We start from the raw sequence: 27,683 nt of genomic DNA on the forward strand, positions 1-27,683 counted from the left end.
CAAGTTCTACATAATAGCATGCATGTACACCCTCCATCAGGAATAAGCTCTGATATCTTTTGAAAATAAAGACCACTGGCAAGATTAATACTAAAATGCATATTAACTTGTTTTATTGAGGCACAACAAGGCATTGTGAATAGCCCATACTCGAGGCAATCAATAGTGTAGTAAGCTGGACATTAATACAGTTTAGGGTAAGTGCAAACAATATACATTCACAGCTTTACTAGCAAGGCTACATCACAACTGATAAAGTGCCAAATTAGTGCTGATTCAGTACCCCAACTCCATGATTTCACCTTGCACAACAGGACCATCATTTCCCCCAATAAAGGAACCACATATCTTCTATAAAGTCAGTAGTAAGTGCAAAGCTAGTCCCACCCCCCTCCACCAAGGTGTTTGGAGCAGCTCTTTTGTAAACATTGCACTGGATTTTTTAGTCCTGATAAAGGAGGTATCCCGAAAAGGTGGAGTATTTCCAGCTGCTTCCATAGATGGCTCCCCGATGCAGACGCAACCAGATCTGATCTCCCTGGAACAGCTGCAGGACCGCATGGTTACTGGCTGTTTCATGATCAGGAGCCCCATCATTTGCATATGCTGATACCAGGACCTCTTCATTCTTCATGAGATTCACATACAGGGGAACATTTACAGCCAGTTTCAGCATGTGGAAGATGAAGACATATGTACCATTCACTGGACAGTTGAACCTACCAAGCTGGATATCAAAAGTTTCTCCAAGATTGTTGAGCAACAGATCAAACACAATTGGCTGGTCTAGAGTTCCAGGGGCCAGGTTGGATGTTCTAGCAGCAGAGAAGGCAACTCTCATCTGCTGTGGGAGGGGGTAGACATGCACTGGTAGTATGGCAGCAGCTTGACTTGTCACTGGCATATCAACAGGGGTGATGCTGCGGGAGTCCCCCTGTCCAGAGTCCCCACTGTTGAAGGTTTCATTGTCTCGTTCTGGACTGCTCACCTGAGAGGAATCACTCCACCCTGCTGTTAAAGATCATTAGCAATGATAAGTAAGTATTATAACAGAATGATACCCTTAAATCGGTGGGCATCATCTTAAGCAGCAACTGTATGGGCTTTGCAACAGATTTGACTTTTAGCTACAGGAAGTTGAAGTACCCTAGTGAGAACAGCACTTCGAAGCTGGTTTACATTCACCACACTTGCATTCAGCAAGATGCACCATAATTTAACTACTCCTGCTTTTAAGTAGAAGAAAGCAGTAGCTTGCAGTAGTTTTAGCTTTAGTATTGCCATATACATTATCATTAAAAAACATATGCTAACTTTTGAGCAGAAATAAAAATGTGATTTCTAAAAAAAGCCAAAAAGAGGCAAAAATTATCAAGAACTAACTAGTTATTTAGTCATCTTCAAGACCTGAAATTTCATTTCAAGTTCTTTCAATACTGTTGTTCTGGAGTTCTTTCCTTAGTAGGTCGTATCAGCTTACATTGCTAAAATATTTTAAGTCTGAAGAACCAGAATTGCTTTTAAGCATTCTCCACACCCTACTTCCCCAAATGAAGCTGTTTATCTTATGAGAAATTTAAAGCAGTCACCCCTCAAAGCTGCAAGCCATTGTCATTTCTACTGGAAAGCAACACCTTAACATAACCAATAAAATGAAGTAACACTGCTATGATATCTTAATGTTAACAAGCACTTTTCTCAACTGTTGACTCACCATAATTTCTTCTAATTCTCATTTTCTGAAGTGTGTCTAGTCCTCCCTCAGACTGAGGGAAGACCTGCTTTATATTAAAAGTTTCCATATGCTATAATTTCCCTTTATTTTTGTAGTGATCCATCATTTCTATTCATGTCACTTTTCACCTATAGCACTATGAGTCCAGCTTTTTCCAGCACATACAGTAGGATTAAAAAAAATCTTGTTCACAGCTTTTCAAAACACATGCTGTTCATGCTTGGATCGAAACAGCTAGTCTTGTGTATTTTCGTTTTTGTACCACAGCATGGAATTAAAGCTGAATTTCCAAATAAACTATTTTAATAGAATAGGTTCTTACAAATTTTCTAAGATCTGATAGCTTACCCAGAATCATGCAATTAAGATGCCAAACGCAACATCAGAACCACCCTGTGCATGTTTTCCTAGTCAGTTTATTTGTGAAGGAAGCTCAGTAAGGTACCATTGTGTCAGAACTCCAACATGGGAAGATAAACTGAGAATAGTGAAATTAAATCTGCTGCTATGCAAAACTAAGAACAGTACTTAAGCTTCCATCTAGCTTGGTTAATTTATAGCAAGCTTGATCTGTTTGAACAATGATAGTACATTGTTTTCCTCAATATTCACAATAACACTATTTCAGCATCTGCTGTGCACATGCACATAAGTATGACTGGGAACCTTAGGGCAGCCTTACCTCTTGAATTTGCTCGAGGACCACTGGTTATCCCACCTCGTTTATAGCACTGCTGGTAATTAACATCCTAAAAGAGAACAGAAGTATTACTAAGATGACTATAAGGAAATCTGAAAACAAGTGTGGCTAACAAATACAGTATTTTTTCATTCGCACAATTAATTCAAGGTCTAGCATAAACAATTAGCGAGTTCAGAATTAAGATACAGATAAACAACCTTATTTATGGAAAAATTAATTTTATAATACCTTGTAAAAGAGTGCTATTTCAATGCCAGTTCTAACAAGTTAGCTTCTGAACTATACACTCAGTTCAGTTCACTGAGCAATATCTTAACTCTCAGGTCTGCTAGAAGTCTGAATCTGTACAGGAGAATACACTTAATTTCAAAGCTGAAGACCCTCTTCCTACCAGAAGCCTTTGCTTTTTTACATGTTTTGTTTGTTTGTTGTTGGTTTTTTGCCTGACCACATTCTCAGTCAGTCCCTTTAAGAGTTCATTATTTTATACTACAGAGGCACTGAGTACCAACTTTAAACTTCACAGTAAAATGGACTCATTATACCACATCCTATTTGCCATCTGTTTGCATTTTGGAGATTCCCTTCAGACTAAAATCCACCTATCATACAGAGATGTTACCTGTCTGAACCAACTTCCTATTTCAACTGCTGTCTACTATTCCAAAAAAAGGGTTTTGTCTAGGAAACAGAAGTAACCTATGATTTGTAAGGAATAGTTCACCTGTTACAATAATGAAAAGCTACAGTATTAGGCTTACCTCCCATACAGTGCTCAAAAGGCTACTTTAAACAAAGTCAATACTCACCCTTTGAGTATAAGACATTCCAGCATAATCTCTACCAGGGAACTGCAGCTGGCCATAGCTGCCATTAGTTATTGAAGGCGAGCCTCTGTAAGCATCAAAACCTGTTCAAATAAAGTTGATTGAATAATCAGTGTCATTCATTGTTTTACAGCACAAGTCCAGAATACAACTAGAGCTCCTTTTGGCAATTATGTCTGTTAAGTTATGCAATTACACATCTATTCCTTATTTCAGAATTTGTAGCAGAGTCTCACTACTATAAAGAATGCACTTCATGAGCTACTCAGAACTACCCACTGTAAATGTATCAAAATTACATGTTTGAAAGTATTAACATCAGAATTTAAAAACTGCCTGTTTGATACTAATGGGACTTCAAGGAACACCTGAATAACTTGCTAGATCCAGAGACAGAATTTAACATAGAATTAGTACTTTTCAATTTTTGCTATTACTGTTGTACACTTAAGTGCTACTATAATATTTAGCCCCTTTAGCTATTAGACTAAATACCAAAGAGGAGCTGCAAGCAATTTAGTACCAGACACTACCAAACCCTTAACTGTTAAGTTAGCTGTTAGGTTAGAACCACACAACTCGCTGTCTGGTACACATTCCTACAAGGTATTGAGCAGGCTCAACCCAATAACTGAAACAGACTAAGGACCCTTCCATTTCAAAGGGGAACAGGCCACAGCTACCAACAACCTTAAGTTAGTATCTACTTAAAGTCAGCTGAAACTTTCTGTAGTACTTGAGGTAGCAACAAAATAGTAATTGATTTATACAGACCAAACAATCCTCCTCTTAAAACTCTTCAGTTTGTTATTAATCCAGAAAGGCTCCCCACTGTTGGGAGCATCTCCCCATCCCAGTTTCTCCTGGTAATATTAAAGGCAACAACACTAAGCAAAGCATATCTTGTTTTGAACAAATACTACAAGTGACATCTGATGAGAAAAACACCTGCCCAGAATGTTAGCAAGACAGATGCCAAGAGAAAGAATAAAGGGGTTAAAAGTTCAGAATGGTAAATGAAATAGCAAGCAGAAAAGTCAATGTAATTAAGTAATCTAATAATCCACTAGAGAAATTTTCTACTTTCATAATTAAAAAGGCTATGAAATTGCTCTGTCAGTTCACCTGACACCTAAAGTACAGGGACTACAAAAAAACCAAACAGAATGAACTTGCTTAAATTCCACAACAGAAGACCCCATTATCTTCACATTGCTCTTGAAGTCTTGTTTTAAGAAGTTTCACATATAGAACCTAAAATTAATACCATGTTAAATCATGTTCCAGTGTTACTATATTAGCAGGTTTTTCAGTTTGTTTTTTTAAGGTGGTAGTAAATACAGACATACCTTTGTACCCACCAGGGGAACGATATGAATTAGCCAGTGACCTTCCACCTCTAGCAGATCCTCTGACAGACCCACGACTGTTAAGGTAAGGCTGAGGGGGTCTGGGAATAACATTAGTCTGTGCTGGATAAAAGGCAAGGCTACCATTGCTAACAGGAACCACTCCATCAGGTTGATAATTCACTCCTTAAAAAGAGAAGGTATAGATTAATTCAAAACTTTTGTAACTGTAAGTTACCACACCTAGAAGGGAAGAAGTTCAGAGACTGATTAGGCTGCTCTGAATATCCTGTTCTTGTGCCACTCACTACTTCAAATAGGATGGGGATCCTCCCCTTTGTTCTGTAGAGCTTGATGCTTGTTAAAGTATATTGTAGACAGCCCAAGCTCAGTGGAAGCCTCTAATGCATTCAACAGGATCCAGTTGTGTAGGTGACAGCAAGCTTGCTAACAGTGTGAAGAATATAACTAAGCTAGAATAAAATAAAGTAACACCTGATTAAGAGTATTCATTTAGAACTAACACTATTCTACAAGCAAGACCTCAATGGTCTATATAATAAACCAGATTACCTCAGTGTTAACATCCTTTGAAAGGAAACAAACTCAGTCTTGTCTGGATAGCAATAAGACAACTGGAAAGCTATATATTTGGGTTTGGTCTCTTCAGCAGGCATTACTACCACATGTCATTAGGCAGGTTCACCCTAAGCAACAGGTATTCAAGAATGCTTTTCACTCACAGGGTGGCTGAGTGGTCAGCTTTACATACAGACCTTGCAACCATGAATACATCTCCACACATGGATATAAACCATTCTTTCATATCAATCAAAAAAAGCTTGAAACTGATCCAGAGTGACAGTCCAAACCCCTTTCTCAAGTCTGGGCAGAGCCACTGCACAGGATAAATTAAAATCATGATGTTCCATCAAAAAAATAACATGTATAGAAGGCTGATAACATGTAGTCTCAGTGAGGAGAACGAGCATTCAAGCTAAACATGCTTTCCTCACTGCTATACTTATACTCTTATTTGGAATTCATTCTTCATGTGTCTCACTGACTTCATACAGTAGCAATCTGCTTCTACTATAATTTCTAAGAAGAGTCCTCTGGCAGAAAGACAGTAATTTTAAGTGACCTTGAGTCACTTGATTAGTCTTATTAATCCTGTTTCCTAGCTGCCAGCTTCCTTTCACCCTGGAACTTGTTTCAAGCAAATTTAGGGGCTAGTCTCATTTCAGTTTCATAGTGTCAGCTATATAGATTCACCTGGTACAGTAGCTGAATGTCAAGCAGGTTAGTTTTATGTTGAACAAGGCAGCTCATGATCCCACTAATCAGAAGCTTAGTAATCTTCAGGTCAGATGCTCAGACTCAAGCAGCTAATAAAATCAGCATTGGTAAGAAGTCAGAGCTATATAAACAGAAGGAGGATTACATTTTGCTGCAGAGTAGGCCATTGTCAGCTTGCACCTGCTTTAGGCTAAAAGCACATGAACAGTTTGCTGCAGCTCAGCTGATTCTCAATATCTCACTGAATTACAAGAACTTGTGACAAGCCATCTAGTTAGGAAACAAGCCTTCCTAGGTAACAAACAAGTGACAAATGTGGGGCCTAATTAGGAACAACATGGATCTCTGCTGCAGAAAGTTAGAACTTCATCACAAGATACAGCTGGAATATTAAATAGGTGAGACAGATGTGACCTGTCAGTAACATCTAGAATGATTATGTCTAATATAACAAGGTGTAATATCTATGAAGATTTTGGCAAGTACTAGTACAGTCAAGATCAGCCATGTGTCTTACAGTAATTGTATTGTAAACTGTAAGTTCAAAGGAAAAATACCAGCATTCTTAAAACAAGAATATTCTAAATCCTAAACAGCTCTCAGATAACACATTTTAGTCTTGTACAGTAGCATAAAATACTTATCATTTTGAGTAATTCACCTCAGCACTGAAGGCTTAAACAGAGTTTCTTATTTAGCATCCTGAAACTCCCAGCACTACAGACAACACTGGTGTCTACTACCAGAGACAAAAATGAATGGTTCCAAATGCAGTATTTCATCACTGCTTCAATTTTGAGCACTGGTTTGACTCTCACAAGTAGCACTGCATACTTGAGCTTCATAGGTGAGAAATTATTTTTATCAGGCCTTTAGATGTCACTGTCCATACAACTAGTATAGAAACTAGTTTGAAGCAGCCCATCATCCTGCTAGCAGCTTTGAAATCAAGTTTACATACCATTAGCTAGAGTTGATATAACCATAATGTTAACAGGTGCTACATAAGCAGTTCAGAATTTCACTTTGAAGAACCTTAATATACTCACATTAATTAATTAAAATACTATTATAACCTGAAGAACTTTAAAGACTACTTGAAAAATGGAAACAAGTTCAGTTCTCACCTGAAGACAGAGATTCTTGTGAAAGAGAAGTTTGTTCTGAAACATGAGAAGACTGCAACTGGCATTGAGGAGGAGTTTGTGTACTTGCTGTAGAGAAACTCTGGTTATATCCTGCTGAATATGAAGAATCCTCTTTAATCTCCTGGTCTTTACGTGGAGGCAGTGGTGCATTCACTTTAAATACCTACAACATATTTCAAGACAAGTACTTAACACTACCAGATAAAGTCTTTGCCTAATGCCACCACCCTGCTATGCTGTGGTCTAAATCCATCTGCCAAGACCAGTTTTTAGAACATCAACTGCTTCTTAGAAAGGATCAAGAACACTGTATTTCAACCCAGATTTTTCCTTCTCGGTAAGCATCTAGGACTTAATATTTACATAGCTGCTACCCAAGAAATGGAGCTTGACTGATCATAGCTACCATGTTTGATCAAAAGAACAGCTACCATGCAGTAAGTTATTTTGCTTCTATGGGAAGTTTACCCTTACATTGATTCATTGAGTACTTGTCCTACAGCTTTTGACCTGAAGCTAGGACAGCCTATGCTCAGATGACATATTCATGTTTGATAAGAACTGAGGTCTTTATACCCATCTTGAAACCTGGTGCAACTCTATTATCCACTCAGATAAATACCATATTAGACAGCCTTCACCTCCATGAAAAAAAAAAATTAAATCAAACCTCAACTTCCATATTCTTGTTTTAAGTTCCCTCAGTGTAAACATGTAGCCTAAATAACCCAGTCTTATAATACAATTATTATGTTACAGCCTGCACAGGAGGGTGGTACACATATTACTGTTAGATCTAATCAACCAGAGTTCAGTCACTCCAGTGACTATTGTTTTATAGCCAATAACCCAGAACTACCAGAATTAATGCTGTCAAGTGACAACTAGTATCAAGATCAAATAGAAAAAGTCTATTTTGAGTAGAAGGCTCTAAATTTCATATGAAGAGCTGTCAGCAGTACTGAGTCTAGAGATATCTAAACATTTTCCAAGATTATAAACTGAAGGCAGACCAGGCAATACAAACTACAGCTAGATGCAAGGAACAGCTTCACAGTTCTTGTCATCTGCAGAAGCCTCTATAGTTAAATGGGAAATGAACACTTTTTATAGGGTCAAGAAGCCAGGTGCTTCCTCTAACAGGGAGCCAGCCCAGAACCCCCTCATGATACTGAAGTATTGAGTATACAACTTGAACCATTATAAAATAACAAATTCTGGTTCTGATACACCAGAAAGCAATTTGAAGATGCTGTGCAGTCAGGCTGTCAACAGCCATATCTTGGACTATTTGTAGCAAATTGTCTACTTTTTCCTTCCAGTAAGGGTTACAAGGTAGAATTCTAGTCCAAGTACTTCAGCTACAGGTAGGATCAGACTTTAAGTTCCCATAATCACAATGGCAGCAATTCAGAAATCTGAGGACATGCAATGCAATCAGAGACTTCCATTATGTCTCTGTACTCTCCTCTCTGGCAAGAAACTCTGGCTCCTGGCTATCTACTGAAATCCAATGGCTGTGATTTCCTGGCAGCAATGAGATCTAAACAATGTAGAGGAAAAAAAAACAAAAAAAACCCACCACAAAACCACAAACCCCACACCATGAAGTTAAAGACTGCCACCACTACAGGAGGAATTAACATCCTAACAATATAGTGACAGATGTTTGCCAGTTTGACCCAAAAATTCCAAAAGAAATCTTTAATGTTTAACATCACTGAAAATGCCACAGCATTAATTCAAGTGAACTTCCAGTTATACTATTTTGGCCAAAAGCACTCCTAGCACAGTCACCAAGACCAAGGCTCCACACTTACATCATGACCAATTGCTTTTCTTACAGAATGGATCCCCAGAAAGACTATGGGTTCCTTGATCATAGCATGCTGTTATTTCCCCACTTCCATAAAAAGTCACCACCCAGCCACTTAGCATAATTTAAAGAGATCTGGCTTAGAAAAAAAAACCTAACACCTCCCTGTCTTACTTATAGCGTATATCAAAACTCCATACTTCTGAGGCAGGTTCTACTTGAAACTCTTCTACTAGTACAGAAAACCAATGAGAAAGTCACAGTAGTGATTCACTACAGTCCACACCAGAATATCCTAGATGTTTTAGTCATTATTTCCTGTGCTCTGAAAGGCTATTAGCTATCTTCTTCCACCAAATCCTACCACCTCTCTCAATACTGCAAGATGTAGATTGTCCTGCAAGTTGTGGAACTTGTTAGAATTGAGAATGCCTTTAGAGAATCTTAAATGACCTCTAAGCTTGCTTTAGAGCAAGAACATTAAGGTTTTATCATCTTCTGAAGAAGGCAAAGGAGTAGATAAGCCCAATTACAGGGAAGGGAACATCAGCAACTAAATGGGCACCCTTCCTCCAAGTCCCTCTAAGCTTTACTGCAGATAACTACTGGACAGTAGTAATGTTAGAAAACATTAGTAATGATGTATAATCTGAAAAAATACTATCTACTTGCAAGAAACACCACTCAGTCTGTGTTGACTGTTCTCTAGACATCTATACTGACTACTTGTTTACACACTAGGATAATGAGCTACACTAATCTTTATCAAGGACATTTTCCATTATTCCAGTGGACTGCATTGACTGAGTTTTATCCCACTAAAGCAAATGGTCTAAAAAGCAGCAAGACAGGTTCAGTCTTCAGAAAGCTTTTAGTCCTGACAGCTATATGCTTCAGGATTCCCCCTCTCTTCTGCAGCCTTTATTATTTGAAATTTATGCACAAGAACAGTTTAAGTATAGTCAACTTTACCTTTGGGCACAGCTATAAATCTGTTGATTAAAGGTCTGACTTCTCCCTCTTAGTTTAAGACCACTAAGGTAACCCAACATTAGATTTTTTTGGACTACAGAGGAAAAAAACCACACAGGTTCTCTATTCTTAGATGATCTCTTAAGTTCTAAAGGCACTGGAGAAGCAGATGTCTAATACAGATTTTTAACAATAAAACAAAGTGATCTATCAAGTTCTGCACTATATCAAGGGGAGCCAGTCCCTCAGTATTAGGACTGAGTTATTAGCATTATTGTCAATTATTCTTCTGTAGCCTCAGTTTGCATACTTACAGTCTGCATAGCCTGGAAGGGAGCTGCTGTTATTGTGACAGAACTGCTAGTTGCTGGAGGAGACTGAAAGCTTTGCGCTGGTGGTACTGGGGACATAGAGGTGCTTGAAGTAGGCAATGGTGACTGCGGTTCACTTGAGAGGGGAACAGTTGCCTGAGGGAAGAACAAATGTAATGAAAGGTCACTTGATAGTTGTCAGGCAGTAACAGAAGCAGTTAATGTGTTCTAAAGCCTAGACTGACAGAAGTCAGCAGTTTCTACAGGATGACATTTGGACATAGTAGAGCTACAAAAGAGCTTTTGCTTACAATTTCAAATCTTGCTGTGCATTCTCAGCAAACAGTACTTCTATTGCAGTCTCTGCTGATTAAGTGAAATGTGCCTATGAGCTACTATACATACCACTCATTGTAATAATTTTGCAATCAAGGGACTTTAGGTATTTTTCCCCCACCACTAAGGAAACACAGAATGCCTTATGTTCCATTTATTGGAAGATTATTCTCTGGCTGATATTAAAAGTGACTTCTCTTTTCTAAAGGAACTCAGGAAGTTTAGGGAGGTTGATTTTTTTCCCCTCCCAACTTAATTATGTTTCAGATTAGAAACAATGCTTGGTTGTGCAGACAAGTATTAACCAGTATTAAGTCTCATCTGGGCAGATGGCAAAAGGAAGTATTGATTTTAAATACCAATATTTATATGAATCAGAAGTCAAAAGGAATGTAAGGCATATATCTACCTTACCTGTATTTGTGAGAGCTCACCTGGGCAATTTCAATCTTTTTAGATATCAGTGGCTCAGAAATATGTGAAGTTGTCTGATACAGTGGCTGGGAAGCATATTTCTCAGTCTCTTGAGGAAGAGATGCTGATGCCTAGAAGAAGCCATACATGGACCTGCTATTACAAGAAGTATTGCAGAAAGCACAAAGTTCTATGAAATACCAGTGCATAATAATACAAATAGGTTTTGAAAGACCATGACAAACATTAGGTCCAAAGTAAATGTACTAAATAGGCATCTTAACCAAAAGCTTAAAGTAAGTAGCTTTAGAGGTTCAGACTTATATTATCCTTCTTACACAAGAAGATGTACAACAAGCCCTGTGAAGTCAGATAATTTTAAGAACTGTAGGTTGCTTCAAGCAGTTATTTACAATAAAGTCTGTGACACACCTGAATTAAACGGGAAGACATGTCTGATGTTAAACTTCTGATAAACTCCGTCAAACAAGGCTTCAGAGCCAAACTTTGGTTTGCTATTGCAAAACCTGCATGTTCTATAGTTGGCTCACACTTGTAATGCTAAGTTTAAGAGTTACTCATACTTAGATACACAGCCTAGGGCTAAAGGCTACCAGTCCCATTCTCACCACGTTTACCATCACAGGTGCCAACAGAACTGCATGTGCATACCAGGAGAGTGCCCTGTCACAGAGTATATTCCCCAGTTGTGCTGGGACCAAACAAAGCTTAACTACTGCTTTCCATGAGAAGCAGGACTGGAAAAGAAAGACACCACACTACAAGCCTAAGGGACTAGAGATATGCTGAGCACAGGCAACTCTAATTCCAAACAGTAAGTTTGCACCAAAACTCAAGAACGTTCTGCTAAATCATATGTTCTACATTACAGTGCAGCACAAGTCTTCTGGATGCATACTGAACACTAATTTTATTTAATCTTTGTCAGCACAAGAATTCCTATGACACTGTAGAAATGAAAAAAGGCATCAAGAATCAGGCCAAAACTACTGATTCAATAGGCAGAAAGACTTTTAATATCCCTGTCAAGACTCTTATCTTCAACTATATAGTACAAGAAGGAATAGAGTAAATGCTACATGCACAGTATACTGATAACATGTACATCAGCAAAAGAAACATTTTAAAAAGCATGTACATTTCCCCATTATAATCTACATACACTGTATAAGAGTCCAACAAGAAAGAGCCAGCTGTGTTTCTGAACACAGCAAAACTTGGCAAGAGATCTTTAAGACAGTCATCTGCATAAATTGAAACACTTTTCAGCTCTAAACAATATTGGAATGCTAGTTGAATATTTAACTGCACATAAATACAGTTAAGAAAGCCAATTGACATCTTGGCTGAACATCACAAAGTCAGATTCCCAGTATTTCTCCAGGTAGTGCTTGTGAGAACACATTTCATCCTTTAGCTTACACAGAAGTCTATTTCATGACATATCCATCCCAATTTATGCATCCTCTGTGTTGTCATGAGAGTATTCTATACTGTAACCAAAGCAGATATTTATGCTGCTTCATGTGTTCCCACAAGAATATGCACCATATTTCCTAGCCTGCATTTTTCATCCCACACCCTTCTCATTTCAAGGGGCAGACTGTTCACTTTGCATTTATGTGGAGCTAGGCAGACTTTCCCCACCATCTTCTGAAGTATTCCAGAATGCAGGCTGTACTGTTGCTGTTACTTGCATTCTGTCCCTGTGTGTTGTTCAAGTACAGTTACTCAGGAGAGGCCCCACCACAGCTTTGTTACTGCTGGCTATCCCATAGATCTTTGCATGCCAGTGAACCCAAGGGTCCTTTCTTTACCTGTGGTGTCACCAAGTCTTCAGTATCAGGGCCAGAAAGAGTCTGATCAGCAGATGCTAGGGAAGTATTTGAGCCATGTAATGTCATGGATGAAGCAGCAGCCTTGCAAGAAAAGAAAACTGAGATCAGGTTTTGAAAGATTATCTTTAACATGTTGGTTTCACTGAAACACACATTCTGGTCACTTCCAAATAAACCTTAGAATGAGGCAGGAGCTGAAGTGCTTTGACCAGTTTCTTATCCAAGTTTCTTCAGTATTATTGTTAGTGGCTAGGAAACCTATTTAAAAGCCAAAGCAGCAAGGTGTGCAAGCACATTAAGTGAATTTAAGGTTCACTTAACCATGGCCGCCAAAGCCTGAGATGCTATCTTTGGCATAAGTGAGGATCTCAAAGATGAAGACATGCACTATCTAGGAAAGAAGCAGCATGTTCTCCTGCACACAACTATTAGATACAACTTGAATCTGTGGGTTAAATATTCAAACTATTTCATCATGTCTTCAATATACTGTTTTACTTTGAGAAATTTCAAACATTTTTCCTGTTTTTCAAGCAGGATAGCAGCCAGCTTTAAGCAGCATTTGAATGTTCTTAGACTTGCAAGCTATTAAGTTACATGAAGTTTGTTACAAACAAGAAAAAACAAAGTACTAAGTCTATTCTAGTGAATAATCTCCATACTGCTCCTTAGTTACAGCTCTGCCTCTTCAGGGCAGTCCTAATTTCAACTTACTTGAAGGGGCTGTTGAAGAAAATCACTCTGACTTGGCAGTTTCTGTTCTTTTGAAGCTGTAAAAAAAAAAAAATAATGTCTTAAGGAACATTTTCTTTGAATTCAAACACTACATATAGTCTCAGTGTGCAGTTCTAGTTTTTGAAAACATTTGGTGTATGAAGATGCATTACTATTTTTAGTATGTCCACTGCAAATATTTAGACTTCACATCAGTAAACTACACCAAACCAAAAACTTCAGTTTCTTTTTTGTAAAAGACAGGTATTCAGTGAAAAATATTTCTACCACACTGGAGATACTTACCTCCAGATTTAAAAAAAATAAATATTTAATAGACTGGTTAATTGTGTTTAATAGCCCGAGAGCCACCCAGACAGTTTCTTAACATGGCCCATTGTAGAAAGTTCTAATTTTCTAAGTGTAACTAGATAACCACTCTATTCTGAGCTCATTCATGGCTTACATCTATATACACCACAGCTAGACAAGTTTGTTACAAAGATACAGCATGTCAATCCTGCAGCTGGATCCAGATGCACATGCCAGTCAGTGGTTATACAAACATCAAATTTCCAGGCAGATGGACCAACTTAAGCCACCTCCAGCAACAAATAAGCAAGTAAGTGGCTCAAGCTGCTGCTTTTTTTTTTTTTAAATCAGATACTCATAGTCTTCATAATTAGACAAGCTGTCTTCACCAAGCATACTTATCTACAGCCCAAGCAAACTGTTAGTGTTTGCAAAATCTTACATATGGTTTACACTTACAGTATTACCTACCTACAGGACTACTTGCTGGAGTAACTGAAGGTGGTTGGGATGAACCAATGGCACTTGGTGAACCTTTATCAAAATCCAGAATGGACTCCTTTTGAAAAGAGAACAGTTAGGTGAAAAAAAAAATTAAACTCTAGACACAAATGAAACACTCTCAGTTGACAAGTTGCTGTTAGCTAAATGGAACTAGATTCATTCATTCAGTACAAACATGCATTGTCAGCACTGTTGTCCCTAACCCAGTAGGAACGGGAGCTTTATGCTACAAAAGAAAAAAAACCAACAACATACTTGCATGAAGTTGTAAGTCCCTTGTATCTGAATCATCAGATCCTGAAGTTTCTCCCTTCTCAATACTGGATCTTTTGGAAGAGTTGAAGTAGAGCAAAATTCTGCAGCTGGCTGATGTACAGGTTTAGGCACCTAATAAGGAGACAAGATGTTATATCTAATACTGGAAGCAAGACAAACTGCCTTACCCAATATACTTCCAGAGTAACCTATAGGTGTCAGATACCACAGGCCAAGGAATTCTGTGCTGTTATTGATATTTCCTGAATCAAGCTTTCACTTCGTTAAAAAAAAAAAAATCTGCCTACTGTTGCTAAGGGACAGAATTAATTCAGTTTCTTACAACCAAATGCACATAATACAATAAGTTGCCTGCATTTAGTGCAAAATTAGGCACCTCTATCTAAGAAAATCCAAATATTTAAGTCAAAGGCCAGAACAGACTCAGAAATTAAAGCTGCATCACTCAGTGTTTAAAACATACTTCCTCCCAGGAAAGCCCATGCCAGTAAGTATAGATCTTTTATTAGGATTGTTTTTTCCAGGCATTCTGAAAAAAGTGCACCTAATAAAGATGCTGCAAGCAGATTACTCAGGATGAGACCAAAGTGCTTCCACTAAAAAGACGGACAGTTCCAATGCACCAGCTCCTGCAGAAAGTATTAATTTTTTCAAAGCTTGGCATGGAAAATACACCTGTGCTCCTATCTAGGAGCCTTTGTTGTTAAATAAAGACTTCTGCAGGGCCTTATTACTTAATTGTTTCAGATAGTCACATAACAGTTCATCCCAACTGGTTCTGACCTCACTCTAAAAGAAGGAAATGGTTTATCAGAGAATTAGCAAGTCTCCGGTATCAAAAATCATGATAGTAAACTCAAATAGCAGAAACCTTGTTATTTACACAGTGACAATAATATTAGATTGTCTAGATGGTCTAAAATGTCTTTTGAAAGCAGCTTCGGGAAGAGATAGGCTTGTTGTTAAGTGTTTTAAAACCATAAGTTTTAGTGATTCTCTAAAGCTTTGCTGCAATTATGTTTGTCTATGCAGCTAGAGGAAGGCAAATCTGAAGACATTAAGTGGTTGCATTATTTCAGCTGGCCCAAATGCTGAGACACAGGAACATGTGAAAGCCTTCACTTTCCTACAGTACAGGAAGTTACTACTTCACTATACTGTATAGCAGTATAGTTGAATATTTTGTATGAAGTCATTAGGAGACTATATGGCAGAAGTGTATGTGTGTCATGACAATTGTCACACTAAATTCTAAACAAACTGATGAAATGCTCTTTGTCCAGTTTTAGGACAACAAGCCCCAAACCCCTCCTGCATTTCCTCTTCAGTTATCTGAAACTAATCACTAGCATTTGCAGAAATTCCAATAGCATGCACAGAGAAGAAGCTTACAGGGTTTAGTGAGCTTTGCAAAGCATAATGTATGTACACATAACACATCATTAACTCTGGAGGACTCAATTTTTAATATCTGTGGCCCACATGATAGCTACTTGTTGAGCTGTGAAAAAATTTGCTCTAGAGCTAGAAGAATATATTTTGGTACTAACGTATCTTCATTAGAATTTGAGGCACATCAGCTACTGACTATGCAAGTTTATATTGCTGTATTGTTTCCAATAATGAACAGGAACTAGAGCTATTAAGCATCTCAGTGCAGGGCAAGAGATACAGTTGAATAAAGTTAAACCTCAGCAAGTTATAGATTAAGTTACTAGGAATGTGAATCTTCCTATCCATCACTTTATTAGCCCTCACTTAAAAGCACACAATCTTAAAACACTTGCTGTCACGGTAAATCCATTATGGGTCAAACTGGTTAATGCTTCTATTATGCTCTTCTTCCTCACCACAGCTTACCAAGACACAAGCACACTACTGAGCTGGTTCTGTATGTTTGCAAATGGATAACAAACTTCTAACCTTTAAGTCACCTAACCAGGTGAAGTCTGCCAGGTTTTATGACTTTTTATAAAAGACATGCTTAGAAAAAGAGCAGGTACTTGACAGCCTTAAAATTGTTTAAAACCATTTTCTTCTAGCCTACAGCTAGATGCTGATCCTGGAAGTCATTTCAATCTGGCAGCAGATTATGAGTTTAGTAATGTATTAGTCCAGCTCAGACTTATGCATGTTGAGATCACTTAATACCAGCAGTTCAAGGAACATCAAGTTAGAGTTTTACAAAGCACTGATAAGTTTAGAGTCTAATTTGTCATAACAATTGTTTCTGAAACCTAACTTCAACACTACTTGTATACTCAGAAAACAACATTGACATATACCCAGAGAACTAACTAAAAACGGAGTTGGAACACCTAGAGGTTTTTTCAGGACCCATTAAACCATTGCAAATGAACGAATGTAAAGGCACATTGATAGCTTCAGAATTTTACTAGCCAAAGTGCAATATGCTAGGAACTCCTATTAAAGCTTGATTTTTTTTTTTTTAAGACAGCGGAGGTCTATTTATACATAACACTAACATACATTTCAATCACCTCATATATATGAATAAAACTCCATTCTGAGAGCCAGTACCTCAATTCCACTTTAGGTTTGTTAGCTGCAGAGCATTAAATGAGCTGCAATGGTGGTACCTAAGCTGTAATCACAACAGTGATCACCAGCTGTGCCACATAGATACACAATTAACATTTGCTTTCTACTCAGCAGTATTCACAGCAGGTATGAATTAAATGGCACTGGATGACAGCACAAGCCGAACTGCTTTACTTTCATGTAACAGGCCACAAATTCAGCTCTAACCAAGTTTGCCAGTCCACAGGTTGCAAACACTTTTACATAGAATAATAGCACAGCAGCCCTGCACATCAGCTCACTCTGCTGTCTTAGGCACAACTTCTTAGGTATTGCACCTTATGGTACAATAAGTTAAGTATATTTTAACATCTCAAAGCCTAGCAATTTATTAAAAGATATCAGTTATTTCCAGGAGTAAAGAAAGGTTAATTTCAGCTCCAGAAAACAGGAGCAGTGACATAGGCCCTTTACCTACCACACCTAGATCCCTGCACAATGTCATTTGTAGGTTCTCTCTGGCAGTGAAACAGATCCAGCTATAGCACTGGATTGCTGTTTCTTTCTTCATACAAGCAAAGGCAAGAGAAATTTCATTATCCAAAAAGCTTAATAGGATTTTAATTGTTCTTGAAACATACCTCAGAAGTCAAAGATATCTTCACTGGTTATGGAAACTAGCTAGATTGACAGCACACTTTTTTTTCCTCATTCAATATAGTTTTGATATTAGGGGTTATCAACATCTACTAAAAATTAAAGCCATCTGGTGTTTCACTATGGTCTACTATCCAAACCAGGAGTGTCAAATTCATTTTCACCAGGGGCCATATCAGCCTCACAGCTGGAATAGTTACACTTACACAGTCCTAAAATTACATTCAGCCCTTTGAAGGTGACCATGAGGCTGATGTGGCCACCAGTGAAAATTAGTTTGACACCCCAATGTAAATCAAAGTTCGAATACTTTTAAAAATATGCTTTGTTTACTTAATTCAGCAATCTTAAGCAACCTCACATTCCAACATTTAATTTAGTTTAATTTTGCTGATGTGCACACCTGCACATTACTATGAAGATTCCTAGGCAGTTTACAAGTTTCTCCGACTGACTGGAGACCCGCCTTTTTCCTCACTGCATCAAAGTCTTGCCCACCACATAAGCCATCCATCTTTCCATCCTATAGAAAAATAAGAGCCTCATCTCATTAGGGAGCATCTTGCATTTAAACTTCACAGTAATCAACACCAGAAATTCCAAGGCATCTTAACATGCTTGAGATTATTCCAGTACTTGTGATAGTCTGTTATAGTAAATACCATGCATAGTTCAGTGCACAACACCTACTTGTGCTCAGAGTTACTTAGTGAGGCAACCAGGTTTTGTACCACCACCAGACACAAGATTCTACTCAGCTTGAGTGCAAAAGATGAATCAAGCTGAAACATCTTAATCCCATTTTGTCACCCAGTGCTCCATGTTACATACTCTTTTAACTTCATGTTCAACCTTCTGTTTGCGCTCTCGCTTCTAGGCACAAGAACATCAATTTTTTCAGTTCTGTCAAGTTGACTTCAATATTTAAGCTTAATTGTTTGCTACAAGTAATATGGAATGAAGTGATTTCTGCTTTCTTTAAGAAACAAGGTAGTCACGCTGACAACATTGTGTACAAGAGAATTACTCAATTCCTTTCTATTTTTTCCTGAAGTTTAACTCTAAACTAATCACCATACTGATTTAACTAAACTCTATTTTGCCTGTCATATCTATTTTACACTATCAGTTGTTCCTACCCAAGCACAGGTGAGAAAGAATATAACGTAACTATAGGCTAGCAGCCTGCCCAGCTGTAAGCCCTGCAATAGCTTTCATTTTACATTTCTAACACAAACTCCGCTATTGTTAGGCTCTCCAGGACAGCAGTATGGCTTATGCATTCATCTGGAAATACATATTTAAGCCCCTGTACAGTTGGTATTGCCTGATCTAGATGTTAGATCTCTCTTGAATCAGCAGCTATTTTAATCAAAAGCCTACAAAATTACTGAAGTGCTATTTGCATGCAGCCACAGACAAAGTATTTGATCCCTCGATGAGTCATACCTGCTTTGTACCGATAACAGTGGACAGAGCCAATAGCTGGGGATGTAGTTAATTCTTCTGTCTTATGCATAAAGCAGTTATTCAAGGCTCAAACACAGCAATACTGTGTTGATGTAAAAAGCAAAGCAGACTATCTCAGTCTTCATATATAAAGTTTAACTGCCAGAATTATTCTCCCCAAGAATGAAATAGGAGTCTAAATATAGGCCTACAAAATGCCCCTTATAATGCCTGTGCTAATAGATAGCTTTAGTCCAATGCACTAGTGTCAAAAGCTTATGACAGGTAATACTACATATGCCAACTCACTTCTTTGGGTTCCATATCAAACTTCTTTGGCCCCATCTGCTCCTTTGGCCCAACACTTGCAGCTCCCCAGGTCTTCGGAGGGTTCTGTAACTGTTGTGATGACACTTGCTGCTGCCTGTCAGCTTTTTCCCAGGCCTCTCGAGTCTCCTGCTTCTTTTGTTCCGGCTCCTCCCTAACATGTGCAGACCAAGCCTTCACAGGCTCCTGCTTCTTTGGCTCTGGCTCTTCCCTAACAGACATTTCCCATGATTTCACAGGCTCTGGCTTCTTTTGTTCTGGTTGCTCCCTAGTTTGGGTTACCCAAGGTTTTGGAGATTTCTGCTTTTGTTCTGGTTCTTCCTTAACTTTGGTTACCCAAGGTTTTGGGGACTCCTGCTTTTTCTGTTCCTGCTCTTCCCTAGTTTTTGCTACCCATGGCTTAGCTGATTCCTGTTTCTTCTGGTCCTGCTCCTCTCTAACCTTCGCTACCCAAGGTTTGGGAGACTCCTGCTCTTCTTGGACACCTGCTACCCAGGCCTTTGGAGCTTCTTGCTTCTTCTGTTCTTCCTCCTCAACACGGGTGTTCCAGGGCTTTGTAGACTCACGCTTCTGCTCCTCCTCTTTACCACGAGCTTCCCAAGGCTTTGGAGAATCTGGTCTTTTTGGTTCTTGCTGCCTAACACGAGCTTCCCAAGGCTTTAAGGTCTCTTGTTTCTGCTTCTGTTCCCGCTCTTCAATATCAACAAGCATTTCCCAGGACTTTGGAGGTTCTTGCTTTCTAGCACACTCAGCTTCCCAAGATTTGGGCTCTTCTGGCTTCTTCTTGACAGAGTATTCTGCTTCAGGCAAATAACGCCTGTTGAGAAACTATATAGACCAAAGAAACTTAATGGCTCCCAAGAAAACATTTGTCTACTACAGTTCAGGTCAGTTAAGTTAGGTCACTAAGCTACTAAAAATTTCTGACTAAAAGCAGACCCTAGACAGTTTAAACACTAGCCATAAAAACCTACATGGAAAGCCATGGCTTTATCCTACAACATCACAGATTAGCTTTGCTTGGCATGCCACAGAGAAGCATGAAACAGTCCTGAACCGCACAAGTGAAACATACTTGAGCTGAATTTATTACCCTTATCCTCCATGCTAACTGACGTTCCTAGGCAGTGACAACATCAAATTCAATTGTGATTTTTAAAAAGGTAGCTCTCCTCTTAAGCATGTAAAATACCTTGAGGTACTATATTAGTAGATGTTCTAAGTGTAGCACCACTATCTTCCCCAAAAATCTCTGGCCCTTTGGAACTCCAATAACCAAATATAGCTATAATTCTTCATGAAGTTTAAATACTAAAAAGTCAGATTTAGTACCACTAGACTTCCACAACTCCATGCTGTGTTTACTGTAAGCCCAAGAGTTCAATTAAGATGTTCTGAAGTTTTCCTGAGTTACCACTTTGTCATAAAGAGGAAGTGTTTGTATATATATGTATGCATACATATATATATATGAAGTGAAGGATGTAGGAGGCTCACTGGCTGAGATTTTTTGTTTATGACAAGTCACCAGAGAAGTGTCAGAGTCACATAACAGTGTTACCAGTAGGTTACAAAAAAACTTGTTCTAGAGTATACCCACTGGTGGGATACCTGGGAAACATGGATTCAGCATTTTAAGAACCATTATTTTCACTTAAAAAAGGGATACCCCTCCCCACCTTTTGAACCAAGTCTAATGGTTTTTACGCTATTGCCAGTTGAAGCTTGAGTATTTAACTCAGGAGTCTGAAGGGCTGTTGAAACAGATCTACACACTCCTGTGCACAGAAATCTTTCTTGGGAATCCCTACTTTTCTGACAAATCAGAACATGACCTACATCATTCTCAAGCCCACCAATATCAACCCTGCTACAATAAGCTTAGCTTTTAGAGATGGCTTTAGTAGATGAGTATCTTCTCTATCCTATAGTACACAGAAGATCTGCATGTTTCAACTCTAAAGGCTGATGCTTTGGTTTAGGAAGGAAAATACCAGAGCATTGAAGTACGATACTGCTTCATATAGTCCTGCCCCATTTATCTCCTAATACCCTAGAGAAGCCATAAATTTGGGGTTAGAATTAGAAATGCAACCAAGTCTTCAATGCTTGATACATAAAGCAACACTTAAGTTGCTGTTTCAACTCCCTTTTTAAGTTTAAAGAAGAGTTGTAGAAGTGCAGTTATATTTCTGATAAATCACAATACTAAAGGAAAGCAATTAGCAGTGAAATATCTTACCTCCTGTGGCTGTATTTCAGACTTCATAAGCTCCATAAAGGATTCTAGAAAAAGGATGTTAATTTGTTTCAACTGATCAAATGCAGAAAAGCAGACCAAATAGTAGCAAGTCTTTAATTCTATTTAAACAGTAGTGTCAATTGCTAAACCAGATATTCTGAAAGGTCAGCTTCTCAGTCAACATGCTATTTTTAGACAAGCTTTTATTTTCTGATTTGGTTTTGCAATTGCAAAAGTTTAGAGTTAAGCAAACATTCTGAAGTATCCATAATTTGGTTATTGTAATATGTAATATTCCCTACACCAGACAGTTCTCACATCTTTAACATGGAGACTTGCTTGGAAGGCAAAAGCATCCTATTACTATGAATTAAATTTTTTTGGTACAATATTAGCCATAATAGGGCTGCAAGCCTTGCATGTTTCATTTTAGTTACTACACTGCAAGTAAGCTACAGCACAGGATTAGATTTAACATCAAGCTATGCAAAGTCAACGCTCAGTTCAAGCTTATCCCAACATTATGATATAGAAATTGAACCATGTAATATTCCACCTTGTTCTTTGCCAGACTCTCCTTTTGACATCTGTCTTGTTCTCTCAGATTTTCTATTTACTTCTTCCAATTCTTTTACTGGCACGGTGGTGCGAGGAGTTGGAATACTTTCAAAGTAGCCAGAGTCTAGAAGTTTGGATAACAGGTCCTTCATGTGTTTATCTGAAGAGTAAAAATCCATGAAGATATGAAAATTTGAAATTAAAGGGGTACTCAGATTACAGGTCAAGACTCTTTACTTCCTCCTTTTACATAAATTGCAACTTCTTTAAGTTCACACATCTTACTGAGTTATAGCAATAATATACTTTCCTTTACTAAAACATTTTAAATTGCTTTATATAGTACAACTGAAAACATCTTTGTAAGGCAGAGGTAAGACTGCAGCTTGTGTTTAAATGCACACAAGGTAAACACTGAGCCACCAGGTCTCCCAAATGCTTAGAAAGGGATTTGTTTACATCTATAAGCTGGCCAGTGCTGATACTAAAGGCATGTTGTACAGACTGTAGCATAGGTAAAGCTATACAAAGTCACTATGGAACTGCCCTGCAAGACCCTCTTCCCAGTGACAGGATGCTAAGTCTCAGAAGGAAAAAATATTAACTTCATAAACAGGCAGAGAAGGAGAAAACAATACTGTTCCAGACTGAACTTAATCCTCTAAAGTTCTAGAAAAGCTAAAGTTGACATGGTTGAAGAAAAACTTAACTGGGTACTCAGAGTCACTGTCCAGTTTCCTCCTTTATGCAAAAAAGAGACAGCAGCTGAGAGGAGAGAGTAAGACCTCAGAAATAGCAGTGATAGTAGAAATTCTTTCAGAGGACCTAGAGACAGGGCAGCCTTGAGAACAGGACAAATATTCAGTGAAAGATCACTCCTACCAGTGACCACCATATGAACAGGAATAGAAGCTAGAATTTAATACAGATATAAAAAATTGCCTTCCAAGGCAATGAATGCTAGTAAGTCATAACAGCTTTATCTGAAGTTTAGCTTTCACACAGAACAATGTAATACTGACACTAAAGTGATAGAGATACTGACAAAATAGTCACAGAAGTTCTTTAGATGATAGTCAAAAAGCTACAAAAGTATGGATCCCAAGATAATGAGGCAATTATCAATTCATGTCAACAGATACAAGCCTAAAGTTACTAGCCTGTGGCCATACAAGGCCACCTTGCACTTTGTCCAGAACTGTATGGAAAGAGTTAACACTTAGTTGTCAGTTCAACTATCTGTATGTGGAAATTAGGTAGGGAACATCAGTGCTCTGGTCTGACAGTTTCAACAACATTATTTTCAATGACAAATGAAAGATTACTGCTGCATAGCCATTACAAGATCAGCACAAACAGGACAAACAAGGTCTGTTTGCAATAGGAAAGACACTACAATTCAAGTAACAACAGCTTCCTCACAAGCAAGTTCTTAACAGGAACACAGAATGTGTATGAAGGCTTACAACCAGGATTTTTGAAACTAAGCCACAGAAGGAAGAAAATATGGAGTCTCACAGATTTTTGTACACTTGAAAAGTGAAGATACTTGCAACAGGTCAAAGTTAATCACACTGTGCATGATTAGAGATCACAGCAAGTTCCAGCAATAACTGTCCTTGCTTAGTGTGGTATCCTGCACTGTAGTAAAAAAAAAATGGGTATGACCCTGGAGTTCCTACAAAAGGTAGAATCTTCAGTGCTGTGGGACTTTCAGCCTGGAGCCACTAAAGCTTCATAATATACATCAGTATATTTCTAATATACATCAGTATACGTCTAAGCATTTCTTGGCTGGGAACTGATTTTTAACTGATTTGCAGATAGCTATCAAAAAAATTCCCACTGCTGATTCCGTAAGGTATTAATGCATCAACTTTCAAATGACCATCATTATTTCTCAAAGAGGTGCTAGGATGTTGGTAGAAGAGTAAGTCTTTACTTGGAAAAAGAAAGCATGCTGTTTTGTTATTGATCTGCACCAAAAAAACCCAGAACTTGGAACAAACAGCAGTACATCCTTGGGTAACCGAGTTAAACACAGCACTTGAAAGTGCTTAACTTAGTAGCCTTTGATGTATATTCACTGTTTTCAAGACATTTAAACAGCACCCAAATTTCAGACCTCCAAGTTATTTCTCTAGACAAGACACTCACATGTTGTTCCAACCACAGGTTTCTCACTTCCTTCTAGAAGGTCCCAGAAGTAGAGAGATGATTGTTCCATCTGGTCTTCAACACTAAAATAAATGACAGCTTTACCAGGTGGAGTCATAGCCAAGATCAAGTCTTGTAGTATCCCAGAGCCCCTCATTTTAAGACACTAATGTTTAGCCTTCCAAATGAAGGCTGTATACATAGAGTGAATCCTAAGACCATTATCCACTACTGAAAGTGATCAATCTGTATCTGTACATGATTTAATCTAGCAAATGGCAGCTCTTTTGTTGGTAATTAAAGCAGATTAGAGAGCCTAGCACTATCCCACAAGAGCAAATCCCTGGACTTCATTCCAAGCCAGGATTCCCAGACAGGGAAATAATTGCTGTTTATTTAGCTGATCACCTCATTTATTGGATGTACAGGTACAGGAGCAGCCATCAACAGCTCCCATCACTCTGTTATTGAGAACCTTTGACACAGCTCCATGACCTCACCCCCTCCAGACAATGGATTTGGAAGTCCACTATGAAGTTGAATATCCCAAAGGCAAGGATTATACTTCTTGTAGAAGTATAATACAATGAGGATAAGCTAGAAATAAAAGTTACTTCACTGGGATGAGACTCCTGTTGTGTAGCTTTTTATAAGCAGCTGTTCTTTAGAAGAGCTAAGATTAGGCAAGTTTAGCATATGACAAGTGATTAGAAGTTTTAAGAACTTAATGTTTGAATATGGAAATCACACACCCAATAAAGTGTTTCAACTTACCAGCTAATAACTACTTTTCCCACATATAAATACAATTCTTACTACACTGTCTTAAAAAGAGACAGGCTGTCATGCATAAGCCATCATAGTGTAAGTATGGTGCCAAGGTAGCACAGATAAACATTAGATCTGTTGACAACCAATTACCTTAAAAAGTATGACATTTAGTGCAGAGATATCAAAAACTCTGGTTAAATTTTTAAAACTACTTTGAAGTTAATAGCAAGATAGCCTCAAGACTACCACCTCATGTTCCTCTGGAACAAAGAAGCACATCAGGATCATCATGAGAATGAAACATAGAACAGCTCTCCTGTGTTTACCACACTTTTTTTCACTTCTTGAACAGTGAAACCTCAGGGAAACAGCATAGCACCAGCCTCCTGATTTACAATGATATTGGCCCATCTCCCCTCAGCCCCACAGGGAGACAGAAGTTGGCAGGGCTTGTATGTGACTTGGACAACTGAGGCTGTAATTGCCGCAGCCTTCCTTTAATACACAGATGAGGTAAATATGCTACGTTCCTAGTCTGACACTAAAGCAAATGTACTGAACAGAATTTTAATTAGTATCCCAAAGCATAATATTTCAAGACATGGCAGTGTCAAACAGCAGACACTTATTGTAATGAATGAAGCATACCAATTAGATAGAAATCTTGAACTTACCTCAAGTTCTCATTTCTTTCTGGACATGTCAGTTTTGCAAATCTTATGAGGTAGTCTAGTTCTTTAGAAGGCAAGTATATTGCACCATTCATACCACCTTTGAAATCTTTTTGAACATGCTCTTGAGTGAAGTTCTGCAGCACATACTGGACTTGAAGTATTGTACGCAGTTTTTTCTTCTCTGCTTCAAGCTTCAGTAGACTCTCTCTTCGCTGAGCCTTCCTCTGTGCTTTCAGCAGCTATTTCAATACATGAATTCAACAGTTAAACATAATGGTTTAGTAACAGGATTCTAGGATAAAACACACCAACTTCAAGTATTGATCATCCCATGCTGATCAAAGTGACTGATTTTAGTTAGATAACAGAAGCTTCTAACTCTCTTCAGATACACAAGATCTTTCCAGCTCCTCCTCTGGAAGAGCTCCCCATTTACCTACTATTTTCTCTACACATCTAGCTTTTAGTCAAACTTGATACTGGTAGCTTCACCTGGGATATGCCTTTATGACATTTAGATCCTGGTTATGCTGGCTAGCTGTTCTATTCTAACAGCTTTCACAACTGAATATAAGGAACTGATAGAATTTATACCAATTCACAAATCCAAGCCTAGCTGACCACTTATCACATGAAATTAGTGATTCAGAAGTTGTCTCAGATTTCTCGTAGTGAGACAACTGCCTCTTGACTTTTGAATACTCCAATTTAAGTAATACAGCAGAATCCTACAGTTCCTCTTATTTCTGTTGGCAGAAGACTGAAGCACTCAAAATAAGCAATACCAGAAGTCACAGAACATACACAGCCCTCATGCATTTGAGAAGCTTCTCAGGTACTAATAAGTAACTGCAAAATTTAAAATGCCTCAATACACAGTATCTTAAGTTTCTTTGCAAAATCTATGAAAATTTTGTTTTCTAGAACACACTGTAAAAAAAATATAAGGCTGTTGTTGCCAGAATAGCCCCTAATGTTCCACTAATGGGTATCGGCTGTAGACTCCACACTGGTAGAAGTAGAGCCGAGGAAAGAAAAAAGTGAGTTAACTTTTATATGCAGCATAACTTCAAGGACAAACACTAACTGGTAGAAGTTAATCCTGGATTACTAAAATCACCTACAGAAAGATACCCTGGGTCATAACCCTTCATTTCTGATATTTTACAGGCAGCTACACAGAGAAAAGCAATAGGAAGCAAATACAGTAGTTTACATTCAACATACAATGACTGAGGGAACCCAAAGCAGCAACACCGCTGAAAAGTCTCTTAAATCTCTGCTCACATAGAGCTTCAAGATATTTACTGCACTGCCTGGAATTACTACATATACAAGATAAGCCTCTATAGCATAATTGTTAGCACCTCAGTCAACACCAAGACAAGCCATTTTACTAGTCCTTCAGCAGTCTGTAAGAGGCACAGAAATACCACCAGAGCAGTGACTAATCATGTTTAGCATCCCCCGTGCTACCTTGGATCAGATGTCTTCATAAGGACAGTATTTGCTTGAGCCAAGAGACTAGTTTCTCCAAAGATAAAACACTTGCTTACATAAAATTAAAGTATGTAGTGCTTTAAACCCTGAATAAATACTTAAATAAAGCACTAATTGTGTGACTTGCCATAATTAGAGACAACTAACTACAGCAGAGTAAGTGGCAAACTCCACAAGCTTCAGTAAAATTTACTGAGAGCTGTACTTCTCACTGAAACCAAAGTGACTTAAC

At 38.2% G+C, this 27,683-nt stretch overlaps 1 protein-coding gene across 1 annotated transcript in view; it reads right to left on the reverse strand.

Annotated features, from left to right (window-relative positions):
• Positions 1–442: 442 nt before the first annotated feature.
• The window catches only part of CAPRIN2 (caprin family member 2), a gene marked incomplete at its 3' end in the record, with an annotated part of 33,851 nt that continues 6,610 nt past the window's right edge, over positions 443–27,683 (reverse strand). Inside the window, exons 4-21 of the mRNA XM_080363562.1 lie at positions 25,952–26,190; positions 24,507–24,589; positions 22,348–22,509; positions 21,792–21,835; positions 19,532–20,377; positions 18,605–18,646; positions 18,177–18,296; positions 14,555–14,686; positions 14,267–14,354; positions 13,484–13,539; positions 12,749–12,850; positions 10,931–11,041; positions 10,164–10,316; positions 7,041–7,224; positions 4,615–4,797; positions 3,248–3,348; positions 2,418–2,484; positions 443–1,011 (exon numbers count right to left, since the gene is read on the reverse strand). Coding sequence (XP_080219688.1) covers positions 443–1,011; positions 2,418–2,484; positions 3,248–3,348; positions 4,615–4,797; positions 7,041–7,224; positions 10,164–10,316; positions 10,931–11,041; positions 12,749–12,850; positions 13,484–13,539; positions 14,267–14,354; positions 14,555–14,686; positions 18,177–18,296; positions 18,605–18,646; positions 19,532–20,377; positions 21,792–21,835; positions 22,348–22,509; positions 24,507–24,589; positions 25,952–26,190 — 3,282 coding nt within the window. The remainder of the gene's footprint in view (positions 1,012–2,417; positions 2,485–3,247; positions 3,349–4,614; positions 4,798–7,040; positions 7,225–10,163; positions 10,317–10,930; positions 11,042–12,748; positions 12,851–13,483; positions 13,540–14,266; positions 14,355–14,554; positions 14,687–18,176; positions 18,297–18,604; positions 18,647–19,531; positions 20,378–21,791; positions 21,836–22,347; positions 22,510–24,506; positions 24,590–25,951; positions 26,191–27,683) is intronic.

The sequence above is a fragment of the Nesoenas mayeri genome (genome assembly GCF_963082525.1).
Source record: "Nesoenas mayeri genome assembly, chromosome: 1".
Classification (NCBI taxonomy): Eukaryota; Metazoa; Chordata; class Aves; order Columbiformes; family Columbidae; genus Nesoenas; species Nesoenas mayeri.